General features: G+C 40.5%; 1 protein-coding gene across 1 annotated transcript in view; it reads right to left on the reverse strand.

Moving 5' to 3' along the window:
- Positions 1–364: 364 nt before the first annotated feature.
- Positions 365–20,701, reverse strand: part of ARSB (arylsulfatase B) — a 197,998-nt gene continuing 177,661 nt past the window's right edge. Inside the window, exons 7-8 of the mRNA XM_049769081.1 lie at positions 2,116–2,235; positions 365–924 (exon numbers count right to left, since the gene is read on the reverse strand). Of these exons, the coding sequence (XP_049625038.1) occupies positions 659–924; positions 2,116–2,235 (386 nt within the window). The 3' untranslated portion in view covers positions 365–658. The remainder of the gene's footprint in view (positions 925–2,115; positions 2,236–20,701) is intronic.

The following is a 20,701-nucleotide window of genomic DNA, read 5'->3' on the forward strand; positions in this document are numbered from 1 at the left end:
AAGAAAGATTGAAGAAGAAAAGGAAAAAGCAGGGAAAGAAGTGCAGGAAAGGCAGACCAGCAGGCAGGCTAGAAAGAAATGAACAGGAGCTGGAATATGAATGTGGGATAAAAATGCATCTGGATTGGAAAAACCATATCTGAAGAGCTGCCACGTTGATCTTAATCCTGAAGAAGGGAAGCATGTGCTACCTGACAGATGAGAACTGGAGGCGTGATCCTTTACAGACAGGGCTAGAAGCCCTGCCCAAGAGCGCTCCCCACAACTGTCTGTACTCTTAGTCTCTCACGAAACGTGAGTCGCTCCAAAAAAACCCGGCTCTTGGCAGAGGGAATCTAACCTCCAGCGTGAGGCAACGGGCCACAGCTGCTCCAGCCCCTAGGACTTGGCGAGAAACTCCACTGCCAAGTCCAGGTCTCAGCTGCTCTCTACTCCAGGAGAAATGGGAGGTGCCTGTCAGCCTCGCCTCCAGACACACGCCCAGCTGACAGGGGGGAAGTGTCAGATTTGATCAGCGTCTGATATAGGACTGGGGTGAAATAAATAGAAAGAAGGGCCAAGAAGTCCAGACTGAGTGAACAGGGGAGACAAGAGTGCAGGGCATCTCTTGGCTAACTGGCAGAAGAAGGCTTTCTCCCTGCACCCTCTCTCCCATGTCCTACATCCATGGGCCCCAAGCCCCTGTGTCCTTGGGGTCACAGTGGGGGTCCTGATCAGGGAAGATCACAGGCACAGAGTGTTTGTGGTAGAACTGAAGGCGGGCAAGGAGCTGTTTGACGATGTCGGGGTGTTTTTCCGACAGGTCATATCTTTCTTCTGGGTCCTGGTCAATGTTGAAGAGCCAGAGGGTCTTGGTGGGTGGGTCCGAAGAGGGAATCTCAGAAACGTTGTATTGAGAAGGCGGAGGGAACCAGTGACCACAGCCTGGCAAAGAAAGAGGACAGGTTGGTGAAGAAGCTTGGTGGGAGGGAGACCTGGGTGACAAGGCAGAGCTGGTGCTGTGGGTATGGATACGTGAAAGATGCTGCCTCTGGCAATGTGTGTGGGCACTCTCAGACTCTTACTTCTGGTACTTTAGGTAAACATGTCCCAAAGCTTTACATCCTTGGGTTGTCCAGAGGTAGGTGTGTGTGTGTGTGTGTGTGTGTGTGTGTGTGTGTGTGTGTGTGTGTGTGTGTGTGTGTGTGTGTGACAGGTGGAATGGGGCACAATGCCTTGAGAGGTTTATAAAGCAAGGATACTAAACTGTCTTGCAATCCAAGGGACATCCCAAACAACAAATTGTCTTGCATAAACGTCACAAATGTCCTTTTTTTTTAAAAAAAAAAAAACTAACTTTATTTATTTTACTTATTTTTTGGTTTTAGGACCACACTCAGTGGTGTTCAGAGGCTACTCCTGGGTCTGCACGCAGAAATTGCCCCTGGAGGGCTGGTGGACAACCTGAATTGCAGGGAATCAACCGGGCCTGCTGCATGCAATCAAGGCAAGCGCCCCATGGCTGTGTTATTTAACCAGCAACTACAAATGTCCTCATTATAAACACTGCTTAACTCCTTCATAACCCTCATAGTCAAATAACATCTTTTAAAAAGATTTAAAAGTGTCACTTGCTCAGGGGAGGCAACCTCATAACCAACTCACATTACATACTAGTTAATAAATTGGCTTTGAGGGGCCGGAGAGATGGCATGGAGGTGGGGTGCGCCTCGCTTGCAGAAGGATGATGGTTTGAATCCCGGCATTCCATATGGTCCCCCAAGCCTGCCAGGATCGATTTCTGAGCGTAGAGTCAGGAGTAGCCCCTGAGTGCTTCAGGTGTGACCCCAAAACAAAAACAAACAAACAAAAAGAAATTGGCTTTGAGATATATGCTGTGCCAGGCACATTGGCATACACAATTGAAATCTGCATTTTCCATAATATATTAAAGTGGAATTTCACCTCTTTGCCCTGAATTCTTCATTTAGCTTTCATATTTGTCAGGACGAGTGGATGAAACTCTTTCTTGCCCTATTGCTTCTTTCAGTAACCCAGAGATTTGGTTTGCAGATGGCAGATGCTTCTTTCCAGAGTTTCCCTAGATGCTCTGGGGAGAAACACTAAGTTTCTTACCTGGGTAGCCTGTGAGGAGTTTCCAGTTTCTGTATCTGATTGCAGCATGCACAGATATGTTGAAGACTGAGTAGTCTAGAGAAGAATCATGCCTGCCTGGCATCATACTGTGCTCAAGACCTGAGAAGAAATAGTTTCGGAGAATTAATCACTGTTATTGGAATGTGTCATTATAAATCAACATTTTATATCCTTTTTTCAGAAAAGTAGCTTTTATTCAATGCTAGTGCACAAATACATCTCCTGCCACAGAAATGAATCTTCTATTAAATACAAACAGAAAGCTATAGTTACATTAAATGTCAGTCGTAAACCACCAGATATATAAGGGAAATCCCAAAGAGATTAGAACACTAATTCATCCTCAAAATTACTATGTTCTGCCAATGTATAGTTGGCCTTATGTAGAGTGGTATTCACTTACAGCAATGTGGGTTTTTTGTTTTATTTTGCAGTGAAATGATTGGATTAAATAAATATACTTGCTGTGTATACTGATATCTCTGTAGATAGTATAATAAATGATTTAATGCACATCTTAATGGGGCCTATCTAAAAGTATGAGAGTTCAAGCATGCCATGATAAATAGTTGGTATGTTATTTTTTTAGCCACAGTTGTAAAGTCTAAAAGTAAGTGAGCAATGTTCAGTCCATAGTTGAGTTCCTAGGATAATACTGGCTGTAGGAATAATTTATTGGTGGGTGCCATGACTGACATTAATTTATTGTCTTGAGGTCTTAATTGGTCATGAAGTTTTTAAATGGAGATATAATCAATATGTATCATTATGTTTTCTTCAGCGTACAAATATGATTTCTGTATTTGTATACATTGCAAAATGATATACTTACTAAAATGATTTAGTAAGTATCATTAACCTCATACAGTTACAAAATAATTTTCTTGTGATAACACTTTTAGGATCTACTTTCTAAGCAAGGTTTTAGATGCACAGAATAACATAAAATAAACTTAATAAAGGTGTTTTGCTGTTGTTGTTTCTTTTGGTGGTGCTCAGGAGTTACTCCTAGCTTCACATTTCTCTGCTCTGGAGATGCTTGGAGATCATATGTAGTGCCATTGTTGGGAATGAACAAAATCTCTTGTATACAAAGTGTGTGTTTAGTCATTGAACCACTGAACTATCTCTCTGGTCTGTTGGGAGGTTTTTGGAAGGAGTAATGAACAGTGCCTCCCTCTCTTTCTTGAGTTTAGAACCAGAGTGACACATGGGCTAAAAACATTGCTTCTATGACTGATATAGTTGATTGGTGATAACATGGAGACTGGCTAATAATTGACCCTCAACTTAGACAGACTTAACTATTTATCAGTGATTTGCTGGTCTCTGAATGGGTTCCCTTAGAATTCATGGTTAAGAGCAGACTGAAGTGCTTACAGGAAACCAGGAACAGGCTTGCTTTAAAATCAGACACCAAAGCTTTGAATTGAGGGTGTTCATTTTCTTTATTTGAGACCCCCCTTTTCATCAGTTTTGGGGAGGAGGAGATAGCAGATACAGTGAGAGAGGGCTGAGCTCCACTTACCAGAGATCCTGGTAGGTCTGTGAGGACAAGGTAGAGCAGTCCCCTACTTCATTCCACCAGTGCTCCTCTCCTATATCCTTAGCCCAGGGGCTTACTGTGCCATGTTTCATTGTCTCAAGTCTACATTGACCTATCCACTATTTAAGTATAGTCCTAGCAATCACAATGGATATATGCTTCAATAAGCTACCATTAAAGCTCAACAATAAACAGAGTAATATGTGATGTATCTGTGCTAGTATATCCCCCAGCTGTGTCCACTGTGAAGTCCACTTTGAAAAACTGCTAGAACATCCTCCTCCCCACATATAAGATTAGGGGCTATGCTGGGCCTCATGCAGGAGGCAGTCGGTGGTGGAAAAGGCTAATTGTCCTATTTCTTTGGTCCATCTTGCAGAAATGACCCAGTGAAGACAGACTGGAGACGAGACCCATAAAGAGCCAGTGGTTTCAGATTTTCAGTCTTAACAATTGTGTCTCAACAAATCATTAACACTTAAGAATAAATGTCTTTTACTTCTTATTTCTCTTTTGCTTTTGGATTCTTTGGATTCAGTACAAAAAGATGCTTCTAGAAATGAAGCACACAAGGATGTCAATTCTGCGAAGTGTGTTCTGAGTGTACAGATGGCCACACCACCACAAGTTTGCAGGAAAGTCATCTTTTTTTTCCTGCCTTTTGGGGGCCATACCTGGCATTGCTCAGAGCTTATTCCTGGCAGGCTCAGGAACCATATGGGGTGTCAAGGATAAACCCAAGTTGGCAATGTGCAAGTCAAACACCCTGCCTGCTATATTATCTCACTGGCCCCAGAAGTCTGCGTTTTGTTACCAACTAATGCTAAATAAGACAACTATGCTTTGTGAGCATAAACAAAAAGGGAACCTTGCAATCCCAGCTATACTAATATTTATGTACTCTTCCTTAAAACAAACGGAGCCAAAAAAAATCACAAGAAATAAGATTAAGGATGATGAAAGATGTTTTATCTCAACTAGTTTTTTTCTTTTGTGAGAAATCAGACAAGGAGAAAATTACAAAAATATAATCAATGGGGGTCATTGCCCAGAACAAATAGATGTTAACATTGTGTTTAAAAAATAAAAAAAGAAGAAAGAAAAGAAAAAGGATGATGAACTGGCAGTGAGTTTCCTCTGTCCCATCCTTAATCTTATCCTGCCCTCCAGACACTACTGCTATAAGGAAATCAATGCAGAGGGTTTCCTTCAGCCCTTAAAAATATACTAAAGCAGCCTCCTCTAAGGTATGCCATCTTTCTGGCAGAAAAATGGCCAGGCTTCTCTACCAGGCTCCAAAAGAAAATAAAAGCTGCTGATACTTCCTAGGTAGTCCAATCCAGGCTGATATCTGTGTGGAATTCTCAGAATGGGTGGGGCAATTCCTTTTCTGCATGAACCACAGCAGCCCAGTACTACACCCTACATGCCCTGATAGAAATGACCCAGCTTCACAACTTAACCTTATCAAACTTCCAAGACATCACATTTATTTCATATCTATATAAACTCTGTACCATGCAGCCACATGACACCTCAAAATTTTATAGTAGTGTCAGCCCAGTAGGAAATGTGATGGGATAGTTACATAGTAATCTACCAACCTCAGTGAGCCTAAAAAGTAACACAAAAGGCTCATCTAGCATCAACCACAGCCCAGAAAATCCTCAGACACTGATTTTAGTAACACCATGGAGAGATATAACAATTACTTCAAATTGACCCTTGTTGATCTACGTTTTTATAATTCCATTTGCCTTTGTGTTGAAACAAACAATATGAAGTAAATTTGTTTGTGCCTGAAAGAAGGCAAGGTATGGGTGGGAAACAGGACACACTGGTGGTGGGATTGGTGTTTGAACATTTAATGCTTGAAATGTCTGTATTATGAACAACTGAGTAAGCCATGGTGTTATAATACAACATTAAACAAATATTAATATGAGGGTGGAGAAATAGTACAGTGGGAAGGGTGCTTCCCTTGCACTTGCACAGGCTCAGTTTGATCCCTGAAATTACATATGGCTCCCTTTGCACCACGAGGAGTGATTCCTGAATGCAGAGTCAGTACTAAGTGCTATCAGAAGAGATCATTTTTGCCTGCTTTTTAATTTTGTATAAATGGAAACTGTATAGCATCAAGTCTTTTATTTCTGATCACCATGATGTTTTTGAAAATCACTCTTCAGTATTTCATTTATTATCAGTGCTATATAGTTTTCTAATGATTGGTTTTGAGGGGAGGAGGTTGTACCACATTTAGCAGTGTGTAGGGCTTACTCCTGGCCTGCTGCTCAGGAATCACTCCTGTTGCTGCTCAGGGGACCTTTTGAAGTGGCAGCGATTGAACCAGAGTCAGCCGTGTGCAAGGCAAATGCCTTAACCTCGATATTATTTCTTTAGAAAGAGACTTAATCATTGTTTGTCTTTCTTACTTTTTATATAAATTTTAGGATTAGCATGTCAAGTTTCCCTAAGTTGCTGTCTGGGATATTTATTAGACTAATTTCAGAGATCAATCTGTATGTATTGATGGCTAAAAACATTGAGACTTATAACTCACAAGTATGGTTAATTCCAACAATTTTTTTACATTTTTAAAATCTTTAAAATTATGTTGGGGACTATATTTAGAATTCTTATACATCTCTCTTAAATTTATTCCTAGATGGTTAACTTTTTATACTATTAAAATACAATAAAACTCAGAGAAAAATTTGCTATAAAAACAATATATATATATATATATATATATATATATTTCATGGGGCCAGTGTGATAGCACAGTGGGTAGGAAGCTTGCCTTGTATACAGTCAAACTGGGTTCTATCCCTGACATCCCATATAGTCTTCTGAGCACTGCCAGGACTGATTCCTTAGTGAAGATCCTGAGTATTACAGAGTGTGGCACCCAAACAAAAAGAAACAAACAAACAAACAAACAAAAAAGAACTGGGCATTTCTTTTTTTTTTTTTTTTTTTTAGTTTTTGGGTCACACCCAGCAGTGCTCAGGGGTTACTCCTGGCTGTCTGCTCAGAAATAGCTCCTGGCAGGCATGGGGGACCATGTGGGACACCGGGATTTGAACCAACCACCTTTGGTCCTGGATCGGCCGCCTGCAAGGCAAACGCTGCTGTGCTATCTCTCCGGGCCCAGAACTGGGCATTTCTTGAAAATGAGTGTAAAACGGATGCTTATCCCTAAATGTTTGGAAGAATTCATTTATAAAGTTGTTGGGACCTCGAGTTTTGTTCATGGGAAGGTTTTAAACTATCTACTTAATTTCTTTTTAATGATAAAGGGTTATTAACAAATAGAGGATCATTGCCCTTTTATTTTCACAGTATTACTCCAGTAGTTCCTGAATATCACCAGATGTTGCTCACAATATAAATCAAAAGAAAATAAAACAAGTCTCCCATTGTGATTAAAGATTTGTTTATTTCTCATTTTCCCTTTTGTTTTTTTCTTCTTCACATATTTTGAGATCCATTAAGAACACACATATTTGGAAGTATTATAATTTTGTGGTCAACAACTCTTTCAAATCTTGAAAAATCCTTCTTTGACTTTCTTTTTTTTTCTTTTTTTTTCTTTTCCTTCTTTGACTTTCTATCCCTAACAATGTTGTCCTGTTTTAGGTCCTTTTTGAGGCAAAAATTTCCCAGTACTAGTTTTCATAGTTGTTTATAGTACTTGCATAGCATTTCTTTTTTCATTTACTTGTCAAAATGATGTTGGGCTCATATGCAATACAAAGACATCTAAAATGGGGTGAAGAAAATTCCTCATACCCCAATCCCAGGGACTTGGGGAACATGGGTCTGGAAGCAACACTGACATAGGAAAAAATGACACCAAATCAGGGAGATAAAACAGATTCGGGAATTTCCACCACAAGCTAGCTGCAAGCAGAAAAAGTTGGCAGACAGGCAAGTTGTGGAACAAGCCATGAAAGCCTCGCTGACTCAAGTCTATATTGGGAAGAGTAGAACCACCCCACTGGGTGGAGAACAGGTAGGGATAGGGGGCCAATCCAGAAGTTCTTCCCATCCAGGTAGGGCAAACATATGCAAAGAAAAAGCCCTCAGGATTAGGGAGGAGACCAAGACCTGTCACTACAACAATGAAGTACAGTGGAAAGAATAATGGTGTCCAATATATCCATGTCTCAATTCCCCTGGAACCTTTTATCTTATGTGCTAGATAAATGTTGCAGATATGATTAAGAGTAAGATCCCGGGGCCGGGCGGTGGCGCAAGAGGTAAGGTGCCTGCCTTGCCTGCGCTAGCCTTGGACGGACCGTGGTTCGATCCCCCGGTGTCCCATATGGTCCCCCAAGCCAGGAGCGACTTCTGAGCGCATAGCCAGGAGTTACCCCTGAGCGTTACCGGGTGTGGCCCAAAAACCAAAAAAAAAAAAAAAAAAAAAAAAAAAAAAAAAAAAAAAAAAAAGAGTAAGATCCCTGAAATATAATGTCTCAAATCCTTTAGTTGTGTCCAATCTAATCATGAGTCCATTAAAGATAGGATTATTTCCTGTGTGAGGTCAGAGGGAGCAAAGGTTACCATGACAGTTCAGAGAGATGCTTTATTTCTAGCTTTGAAATGAAAGAGGGGCCATGAGCAATGCAATGAATAACTAGAAGCAGGAAAAGAAAAGAAAAACAGATTGTTTTAGCCCTGTGACACCTGAGTCTGGTTTTTCCCTACAGAATCCTAAGATGATACATCTGAGTCATTTGTGGTCACTGAGTTCGTGTGAATTTATTATGTCAGCAATTGAAAATGAGTACATAGGGGCTTGGTACATTAGTAATTTTACAAATTAATTAAGGTGCTATTATATATAAAATGATTAAGCAATAAGAGTAGGCAGCATATAGTAAAGAACAAACAATAAATATAAAAGATGATGGTAGGAAGAGTTATATAGGCTGAAGCTCTGCAAGTTATAAAAGAAGTGGGCCTTTGGATAAACTGTGAAAAAATTCATGTCTTTACATATCTTTACTAGTTTTAAAAAAAGTGAGGGTGTGACATCTATCCCTAAACTCCAAGACCAAGTGTCTCAATATCAATAAAAATAGGCAATGCTTACTGAATAAATGAATGATCACACAGTAAATGATCACATAGAAGGTTAAGAAAGGAGATTTCGGAGCCGGGCGGTGGAGCTGGAGGTAAGGTGCCTGCCTTGCCTGCGCTAGCCTAGGACGGACCGCAGTTCGATCCCCCAGCGTCCCATATGGTCCCCCAAGAAGCCAGGAGCAACTTCTGAGCGCACAGCCAGGAGTAACCCCTGAGCATCACAGGGTGTGGCCCAAAAACCAAAAAAAAAAAAAAAAAAAAAAAGAAAGGAGATTTCTATATTCACTGCAGCACTATTTACCACAGCAAGACTCTGGAAACAACCAAGATGCCCTTTAACAGATGAATGGCTAAAGAAACTGTGGTGCATGTACACAATGGAGTATTTTGCAGCCAACAGGAGAGAGGAAGTCATGAAATTTTCCTATACATGGATGTACATGGAATCTACTATGCTGAGTGAAATAAGTGAGAGAGAGAGAGAGAGAGAGAGAGAGAGAGAGAGAGAGAGAGAGAGAGAGAGAGAGAGAGAGAGAATGGTCTCACTCATCTATGGTTTTTAAGAAAAATGAAAGACATTCTTGCAATAATTTTCAGAGACAAAAGAGAGGAGGGCTGGAAGTTACAGCCCACTTCATGAACCTCACCACAAAGACTGATGAGTTTAGTTAGAGAAATAACTACATTGCGAACTATCCTAACAATGAGAATCAATGAGAATGTATGAGGGAAATAGAAAGCCTATCTAGAGTACAGGCAGGGGTGGGGTGGGGAGGAGGGATATTTGGGACAATGGTGGTGGGAATGTTACACTGGTGATGGGGGGTGTCCTCTTATATGACTGAAACCCAACAACAATTATGTTTGTAACCAAGGTGTTTAAATAAAATATTATAAAAGAAAAAAAAAAAGGAGGTTACATATTCAAGAATGAGAGAAGCAGTCTCAATGGTGCAGTGCCTTAAAAAGATGTCAGTGCTAGAGATGGTTTAGGTAGAGATGTTGGTACATAGGATGGAACAAGTTCAAGGGAGTTAAATACCAGACAGAAATGGTCATTTTTACTTCTGTAATCATGGGACACAAAAATTTAATGAAAAATACACGACTAATTAATATTTTAACAGCCTTGTTGGATAGAATTTACCTCTTCAGAGTGTAAGTTAGTGCTTTTTAAGGCATCTTACTAGAGCTGATGACTGCTATCACTAGCAATCATTCCATACTTCATGTCACATCTTCCAGCTCTAATAAACCAATCAATTTTCTGCTTCATTGAATCTACCTATTTTGGATATTTCTTCTATAGAAACTAATATGTTAGATAGCTTCTTTCACTGAGAAGAATGTTTTCAAGCTTCATCTGTACAACTTAAAATAGTACATTATTCTATTTTATGGCCAAGTAGCATTATTTTGTACAGATATACCACCTTCTATTTAACCATTGGTAAGACATCTGGTATGAATTATTTGTTGGCTGTTATGAATGTTTCTACAAACATTTGGGAAGATTTTTAAAACTGAATCACCATGAGATAATCAGATATAAAGTTATTCATGGCTTAATTTCAGCCATACAATGTTCCAACACCCGTCCCTTCACCAGATGAACATGTTTTGGTATGTATGTATATACTCATTTCTTCCAGAAAGCTATCAAGGAAAGGAATTTATTGGTAATATTGAAGCTCTATGTTTAATCTCTTGAGGAACTGCAGATTCTTGAAGTGTCTGATTCACATTATAGTCCTGCCAGTGATGGAGGAGGGGTCCCATTTGTCCACATCCCTGTCCACAGATGTTACTATCTTTTGATTATAGCCATGCTGGTGGTATAAAGTGGTATGTACACTTAGTTTGAAATTGCATCTACCTGATGATTAATAAAATTGTACATCTTTTCATGCATTATATATACTATACATTATATAATATAAACATTTATGTTTATATTTTCTATTTGTCTATTTTCCAGGAAGAAATGGCTATTTAGATGTTTTGTCCTTTTAATATTTTGATTGCACCCCTTTTTTGTTTTGGGCCACTTCTGGCAACGCTCAGGGGTTACTCATGGCTCTGCAATCAGAATTACTTCTGGGAAGCTCTGGGGATCATATAGGATGCTGGTGACTGAAACCAGCTCTCCACATGCAAGGCAAAATCCCAACCCTGCTGTACGAACAGATTGCCCTTTTCAAATAAAACCTCAAACCTTTTGTTGGAAGAGTTCCTTATAAATTCCAGATAAAAGTACCTATTTGGGTGCAGATATTGTTTTTCATTCTATAAATTGGCTATTTGGTGTCTCAGCAGTATCCTCTAAAGCACAAAAGTGTTCAATTTTGTTGTAACATAAATGGAATTGGAGGAAATAATAAATACAAAAATGATCTCTTTCATATGTAGGACTTAAAGATACATTATAAAGTAGCAACAAAGGGTAAAAGGCAACGCAACATAAAAACTGATCCCTAAAACTGAGTTGGGGAGGGAGCCTTGAGAGGGATGGGTATTGGCGTCCTAGGTCAGTCTTGGCTCTTAACCCATAAATGTCAAATATTTTATCCACTAGCCTGATGTAGAAAAAAATGGGCACTAAATTTATTCATCTGTAGGCAGTTCTAGGGGCTTCATAGAGAAGAATAAACAAACTACCCTTTCCTTCTGAGATTAAAACTACCTCTGGTTTTCTGGGCAGACAGAAATACTCTGTTATGAGACAGATTAGCTATGTATATTGATTTTGGATGTGAAAAAGAAGATCAGCAAAAAAGTTTTGGAGCAAATGAAGGAAGCCACTATCTTATATAACACAGAGTAAAATTTCAGAGTTCTTTGAATTGAGCAGCCTCTGAAGAACTTAAGGAGTTTAAGTCTCCAGAAAGAGATGGAACAATGTAGGAGAGAAAACTACATTCTTCAGATCCAGGAGTTCCAAAGCACCTTGTAAGTTCCAGAAGTCCCCCTCTTTCAATGGGAATCTGGGTTCCCTATGTCCCCATTCAATCAGTGTGGTTTTACCCTTCAGGAAAAATATCTGTATATCATCTAAATATATTGTACATTTCTATATTTTGTTTGCAGAAGAGGCATGCAGCTAAGATATCATTTGAAAGGCACTAATTGGGATAGGGGATACACTCACTGCATGGGGAAAACTGGATATGCCTGGGGCATTTGGATTTTCTGCAGGAAAGTCAGCCTTGCTCTGTGAGTGTACATTGCATCCTCTGGCTCCACAGTGAAAACTACTCTGGATTTTTGTTTGTTTCTTGTTTGGGGCCCAACCTGGCAATACTCAGGGCTTCCTTTTGTCTCTGTGATCAGGGATCATTCCTGGAAGTGTTCAGGGACCATGCATAATGCCAGGGATCAAATTAGGATTGGCTACATGCAAGGCAAGCACCTTAACCCATTTTCTATTTTCATCCATGTTTTATTAAATATATTATGTGAAATCTGTCTCCCCAACATATTCCAGGCTTAAATAGGATTAGGGGAAGCATTATTGGTAGAAGCCTTAACTTGCCACATTTAGGGTTTAGCCCCATTCCCACGCTACTCTGCTTTTTCATGGCCACTGAGCTCTTTTCTGTTTGTTTTTTTTATTTATCATTTCCATAATTTAAAATTTCCATCTATAAAGACCAATTTTATTCTTCCTGCTACTGCACTGCCTTCTTCAGCTATTACTTATAGCAAATGTACTTGTTTAGAATTGGAAAGATAGTAAGACAGGAAGGTCTTTGTTTTTATGCAGCCAACTAAGTTAAATCCCCAGCACTCTATATGGTCCCCTGAACACCACCAAGAGTGATTCCTGAGTGTAGATCCAAGACTAAGCCCTCAGTACTACCAGGTATGGCCCTGAAACAAACAAAAAAGTACTTGTTTGGGTTAGGTGGGGAAAACCACAGCTTTCCTAGATATTAGGTCACCAGGATATTTTCTAATATGGAATCTTCATAGGTAATTTGGAATATGTGTTTGGGGGACTTTTGGGGTCATAATTTCTAGACCTCAGGGGCTTTGAGTTTGGGGGATTATTTTTATATATTGTATGGGGAATGAGACCCAGGTCTCGCACAAGTAAAACAAGAGCTTATTTCCTCTCTAGACCTTAGGAAGAGGTATTCTTTTGCAGGGTGGGTGGGCAGGCATTCCAATCAATACTTGGGAGGTCCAGGGGTCTCACTGGATGGCCACAGATTCAGTATAATGGGTCAAGGCTGTGATGCTTTTGGGGCCAGAAATATCTGGGCTACCCTTGATGCCTGCAAGCTTCCAGGGCTTCACCCAGTGATGCTTGGGGGACCATGTGGTTCTAGGACTCAAACTTGTGTGGGGCCTAGATACAGCAAGCTGTACTAACTACTAACAGTTATAGTTAGAGTACTATCCCTAGATATAATTTTTTGTTTTATTTTGTTTTGGGGCCATACTTGTTGACACTCAGGGGTCACTTCTGGCTAGGCACTCAGAAATTGCTCCTGGCTTGGGGGGACCATATGGGACGCCAGGGCAGATGCCTTACCTCTAGCACTACTGCTCCAGTGCCCCCTAGATATAATTTTTAAACAAATAGTCCTCAAACTTACGTTTAATGAACACAACTATCTCCAAACTTTATGCTTATGATAACATTACTTGAAAGTACCTTTAGTGGGATGGAGAGAAGTAACAGGGTTAAAAATGCTTGCCTTGTACACAATTGACCCAGTTTGGTCCCTGGCACTGCATATGGTCCCTTGAGCACCAATTGGGCGACCCCTGAGCATGAGCCAGGAACATATCTTGAGCAACAGCAGGTGTGTCCCAATACATTCAACCCCCTAAAGAAAGCAGCTCATTTATTAGTTTATAATACAAGTCAAATGGGACTCTCAGTGTTTATTTACATACAAGGTTTATTTCTACTTAACATTTGCTTGGCTGACCACTTCTTCATGGGCCAATTCAAGAAAAGCTTCAAGAAGTCTATGTTCAGAGAAGCTCAAGTCAGTAAGGGCCTCATTGGGCCATTTGAAGGGCATGGCTCATAGCTCAATGCTTCCCTTCATCACAGAACCTGCCTTATGACCTTTGTGTGATGCGCTGGAGCACATATGGTCAGGATCTCCTGTCTGCTCCTGCCTCCACGTGTCCTGTATGCTGCTCAGCTTCAGCTGCCTCTCATCTCGCTGTGTGGTCAGGACTTAAACAGCTACATGCAAATGGGCTCATGGTTTTTTTGATACTTATCTTACAAAACAATCCTAGAGCTAAAAAAAAGCAGCTTTTCTCTAGAAATAGTTTATGGGAAAAAAAAAAAAACCACACTGGTTGAAACCTGCATCCTTCGAGCTAATATATTATTGACCTACTATAATTTTTCAGAGATTAAAAAAGCCTTTAAAAATGTCTTCTGGCCCTCCTAGTTGAAACGTAGGACTTGGCAGAACTGCTAGGAATTTCACCACATTCCTGATACCTTGACTCTCTAGTTCTGAAAGAAATTCGGAAAAATCACCACACATCATAAAGCATTCAGAATCCTCTCTTTTTTCTATCATATAAAGTCATTCAAACACTCTGAATTTCTTGTTCATTGTGCACGAAAGGAGCATAACAGTAATTACTCAGTCATAGCACAGTTGAGAGGATGAAATAAGATCTTCAGGGTGTCCAACCCTTAGACACTAAGTGTAAGAATCCTGGGTTCTCATTTGAATTCTCATAGCAGTTGCCATAGCAATGCACCCAGATAAAAAAAGGACCCTCCCCAAAGGAATTATTTCACTACAGAGGAAATCTATGTCCTTTGATGGATAACCATCAAAATCAAGATGCGAGCAACTGCCCAATCCTGTAACTATGAGATCTGAATCAGCTGTCAAGGAAACATAATGTAATCAGAAAATTATAGGAGGAAAGGAAATTATAGTCAAAGTTTTAGTTATGCGAGTCCCAGTGTCCATGCTAACAATTCTACTCCATTTGCCTAAAATTTGACTATGAAAAAGGCTGAGGGGGCTTAGTGATTAAGTGTCTGCCTTGCAGGCATGATGTCATGAGTTCTCTGGTACTGCTGCATAAGCTGAGCTCATGCTCAGCAGCTCTGCTGCCTGAGATCATCTGTACTGCAAGTGATCTGACTGCCCCTCAGGTATGAGCAAGCACTGTAACCAAAATGTGTGTTGCGGGGGTGATTCCCACTGAGCACCGAAACTAAAACACAGATGTGCAAGCACTATGGTCAGGAATATATATCCCTATGAGACATGTGCAATCACAATGAAAGGACTGTGAGCCCAGCAAGTATGACAATGATCTGTGAGTACCAGAGCATGTGTGCTATCCTGCTCATTACAATGACCTCTGCCGAGGAAGATCTATATAAAATCTTCATAGAGAGAGAGAGAGGGAGGGAGGGAGAAAACTTTTAGAAGTGTAAATACACATTTAACAGTTTCCTCTCTATAGTATAAGTTTACCATATATATAATATTTACATAATATTTAGTATATTTTTAGTATATTAAGTATAGACTTAATATACTTATAATTATAATTTAAGTATACATAAACTTGTAATATAGTATAAAATTCCCCCTCCTCTATACTACAGACTATGGCCCTGGTTTCATGAATGTCTCAAAACTCATCAAGGTTGGTTTGGAGCAATAATACAATAGGTAGGACATTTGCATTGCAAATGGAAAACCCAGGTTCTATCCTCTCTCCAGTCCACCAGGAGTAATTACTGAATGCAGAGCCAGGAGTAACCCCTGGGCATTGCCAGTTGTGTCCAAAAACAAAACAAACAAACAAACAAAAAAACATAAAAAAACCCAAAACGTATCAAGGTCTATCCACTAAAGTTGTACAATGTAATGAATTAAAAAAAAATCCAGACTGGAAAAAATGTCAATATCAGTTAAATTCTCTACATTACACCCAAAGCACAGCCAAACTAGTGACTTGGAGTGAAATAGAACAGTGATTCCCACTGCTTCACTTACTTTTGAGAACTTTTAACTAGTTGCTACCTGATCCCATAATTATCTAAATACATATGCGTTGATTTCACAAATCCAGTTCAACTAAAGCCTGATCTAGCCTTGCCAAGCATGGATTACATACCCCTCCCTTTATTTATTTATCCCTCCCTCCCTCCCTCCCTCCCTCCCTCCCTCCCTCCCTCCCTCCCTCCCTCCCTCCCTCCCTCCCTCCCTTCCTTCCTTCCTTCCTTCCTTCCTTCCTTCCTTCCTTCCTTCCTTCCTTCCTTCCTTCCTTCCTCTTATCTAATAATCTTATCTGCTAAGATATATTTAGATGTATTTATTGTATTACTCTCCCCCCCTTCCTGTTGTATTTGCCTTTATTGCTGGTGCAGGTGGGGTGGAGCCACACTCCAAGTTGTGGGGCTTCTACAAATTTGGTTCTTACTGTGGATCACAAATGTCAGTGCTGACAGATGGCACTGAACATTGTGGTGCCAAGGAATAGACTTTTGGCCTCTCACCTGCAAGGCAGGTGCTCTATCACGGAGCGATTCCAGAGTTCCTTTGTCCTTTTCAATGACTTGAAATCATCATCTTTGGTAGCAGCATCTATTAATGCTTGTTATGGGCTTAATATAGGCCTTCCCTTCAAACAAACATGGTAACTGTCTACCATATCAAACAGTGAAATCATAGCTGTCCAGCTATCATCTGGTACCCTGTTGGCAGTCCTGAAGGCTCCTTTAACTGCAGGGTTAAAACTGGTGGCCCAGTGTATTTTGCTGGATGCAACCATGTGCAGTGGTGCAGAGAGGGAGGGGAGCTGAAGAGTTTTCAGGGTGCCAGAGGACTGATTTGTGGGATTGAATCTCAAGGGGACACATTTCCTTTGCCTTTCAGGATCACCCCCACTATCAGGGTCTATGAAGCTCTGCTGGTGTGTACTGCAGAAAAGATTTAAAATAGAGTCCTCAGGGTTGAGAAATGGTACAACAAGCTCAGAGTATGCTTTGCATATAAAAGGCTCAGGTACCATCCCTGGTGCTACAGGACTCCCTAAGCATCATTGGGCATTTCTGAGTACTGAGTAAAATTAGTTCCTAAACTTGTCAGGGTGTGGCTTAATCCCTCTCTGTCCCCCCAAATAAGGAGAGCTGGCCATCATTAAAAAACATCAAATTTGAGTTAGAGGAATAGAACGGGAGACCAGGCTTTTACCTTGTATACAATTGATTGAAGTTTGATATCAGGCACTACATATGGTTTTTCAGGCACCTCTAGGAATGATCCCTGAGCACAGAGTCAGCAATAGCCCTGAGCACCACCAGGTGTGGCCCCTGCCCCCTGCAAAATACCCATCATACTCATTATATCCCTTCTTTCTGGACTTCAACCTGATTGCCTCAAGTTTTCAGTTACACCCACACTACTTATTTAGAATCCTGTTTCTCTGTGGCCAAACAGGAGTGTCAGGGAAAATATGGCAGACATAAAGTTAATCAGAAAAAGGTGAGGAGGAATACTACAGATGTTATTTATTACCTACAAGGGAAAAATAAAAATGCTCATAAATTTTATAGATGTATGCCACATGACATGATTCAAATGGATCTAAGTTTATGATTTTCAGTTTACAAAGTCAGTTTTGCCGACACCTACTCATTCAGCCTATATTTGATATTTTTAAAGTCCTAGTGAAAAAAGCACTTTAATGTGGCTTGCTGAGCCTAGACAGAGTTCAAATGTTAATCATTACTGAACTGCACATAATAAGTATCCAGAGAATGTGTCTGTGCCACTGGGAACTTCAATAGTTGGCTTATGTCTGATGCTCGCCAGTGCATATGCTGATCAGTGTCAGGCCAAACAGCAAGAACTAAGCACTCGCTGAATTCGCAACTCCTGGTTGTCCTGGTAATTATGCCACTTAGACTAGTGAGACATGGGTTTATACTTTGATTCTAACAGAATCTTTAGTATCCTATTTCATATTACTCATTCATTCACTTATTAAGAAATTATTTTGTTGATCACTTGACAGGTTAGATACCAAATTCTCAGAATGAAAAAACCAGTGCCCAGTGGGCTATAATAACAATAATAATCATAATAATAACTCTAACAATATTTGGTTAATGCAACAGGATTTCTAAAATCATAGAATAAGCATTTGTTGACTGAATAAAGTGCACAAAAGCAAAGGAAACTGTTGTGGGCTGGGAGAATGAACTTTGAGGCTGACCTCAAAATCAGTATGAGCAGGACAGAGGGAGAAGGTGTGACAAAGGAGAGTCAGGCAGTAAGAAGGCCTTTTTTCTGGACATTTTTTAAAAAATGTCTTCAGTGTTTAAAAAGGAAAATGTGAGCCAGAGCGATAGTACAGGGGTTGGGCATTTGCATTGCATGTTGCAGACCCAGGTTCAATCCCTGGTATGCTACATGATCCCCTGAGCACCGCTAGGAGTAATTCCTGAGTGCAGAGCCTGGGGTGACCTATGAGTACTGGTAGATGTGGCCCCCAAACAAAACAACTAACTAAATAAATAAATAAAAGGAAAATACACACAGAGTGCTTATTCCAGAGACTGGCATGGTACAAGTGCTCCTCTGGGTTATCATTGCTACTGGAAATTTTAGCCTCTTATGCTTGGGTATTCTAGACCATGGATTCTTTTGTCTGATTCTTTTTGTCTATTTGCTGTCTCCAGCTTATGCAAACCCAGGTTCCAGTTCTTGGCTACACACTTTCCCCCCAGTTGCCTCTACATTTGTGGACAGGAAATTTAACATTCATCTCATGTGTGACTTTAATCCTCAAAATATATTCAAACACTTCTTTCACATCCCTTTTCTTCCATGGACAACAGCTTTTGCTATCTCTTGCCCTACTATTTCTCTATGCCCATATAAGGCACCTGTGCCTAGAAGGGACCTTTTGCAGATCTGACTGTTCAGTTAGCTGCATGGGCACCTCCAGACATGGCTCATGGTTGTTCCCTACCAAGGGCCATGCATTTCCAAGCTTTAGTCTTACCTCTACTTTTTTCTATTGTTTGGTGAAAAATTTAAAAGAAAATATTTTAATTTTTAAAAAAAAATTTAGTTGGGTGGGGAGGGATGGTGCCAAACCCATTGGTGCTCAGGGATTACTCCTGGCTATTTGCTCAGGTATCACTCCTGATAGGGCTTAAGAAACTATATGTGGTGTTGGGAACAAATCCAGTTAGGGAGTATGCAAGGCAAGTACCCTACACACTATACTATCTCTCTGACCCTCTTTTTTTCTTTTTTCTTTTTTTTGGGGGGTTTTTGGGCCACACCCGGCATTGCTCAGGGGTTACTCCTGACTGTCTGCTCAGAAATAGCTCCTGGCAGGCACGGGGGACCATATGGGACACTGGGATTCGAACCAACCACCTTTGGTCCTGGATCGGCTGCTTGCAAGGCAAACGCCGCTGTGCTATCTCTCCGGGCCCACTTTTTTCTAATAAATATTTTTTCTTTGTAGTTAAGCTAACATGTTTACAAAAGTACTAACACTGATGGTTTAGATGTACAAACTTATTGCACCTTTCCCACCTCCTAAGTACCCAAGACCGTTCACAACTGTTCCCATATCACCTCTAGCCTACCTTTTCTTTTCCCTCCTATCCACCTTCCCTTTTTTGTTTAGTAATCATAGAGTTGTAATTCCAGGCCCAGGGTTTGTTATCATCTGATAAAATCTATTCCCCTGTTTTCTTTCTCTATACACCACAGGTGAGTGAGATCATACACTAATTGTCCTTCCATCGACTTCTATTGTTTACACAATCCCCTTCAGGTTCCAACTCAGTTGCAGTGAACTGTAAGATTTCCTCTTTCCTTAGACCTAAGCAGTATATAAGTATATATATGTACATATATATATATATATATACATATGTATGTATACATGCATACATATACATATATATTCCACTCTGTGTGTATACATATTTATATATATACATATATATTATAATAGCACAAACAAGGACTAAGAAGAGACATGGTAGTGACTAATAGTGACTAAGTGAGAAGTGACATCAGAGATACAGAGAGGAAGAAGGACACAGTCTATGGAGAAAAAGGTTAATATCAAAGGGAATAAGAGCAAAAACAAAGGCAGCACAGGAAAGAAAATAGCAGCCATCTGCCTGACCATGGCTGTGCAGAAGCTCTCACCAGGCTTGAACATACAGTGCCCAGGAAAGACATACATGAGGGCCCCTTTGAGCTTGTAATCACAAAGCAAAGACAGAAGAACTTGTGGTTCCTCTAATCACCCCCCATTCAAGTGACAGCAGATGGCCCTCTCCAGCCTGGCATCAATCTGCCCATCCCAACCGCCGTCTCCATTCTAGTTCTCCCCACAATAGGCTAATCTAATCCAGACCCATGGCTCTCTATTGAATGCACATTTTTAGTGTCTCTCTCTAAATACAAGTTTTTCAAGTCATTGGTAGAGTCCGTCAGCAAATAGCTATAAATAGGCCTTGTGTATATATGGAGAAAAGGGAAACTAACCAACGATATTCATCTTCAGCCTGTGATTAAGATGATGAGCAGGGGACCAACAGAGTCATCTATTCTCTGGCTGGGGATGAAAGGAGAAAGGCTTCCCTACCCTGCCCCCACCCCAACATGGCACTTAGAGAAGTCCAACCACAGAGCTTCACAGGTCAAAACAGCCTGCTGTCAGCTCTCTGGGCTGCATGCTTCCTCTCTGAGGGTGCAGGAGAGATGTGTTCTGGGCACATTTTTGGAGTGAGATGAAATGATGCTAATTTAATACTTCATTTGGAAAGGGGGCCCGGCCCATGGCACCCGCCCTCTGTTAGGCAAGCTGGCCTCTCCAGGCAGATTGGTAATAGCTGTCCTTGCTGCTCCCTGGAGCTTGCAAGCTGGCTATTTTGGCAGT

Source organism: Suncus etruscus, chromosome 2 (assembly GCF_024139225.1).
Source record: "Suncus etruscus isolate mSunEtr1 chromosome 2, mSunEtr1.pri.cur, whole genome shotgun sequence".
NCBI classification, from domain to species: domain Eukaryota; kingdom Metazoa; phylum Chordata; class Mammalia; order Eulipotyphla; family Soricidae; genus Suncus; species Suncus etruscus.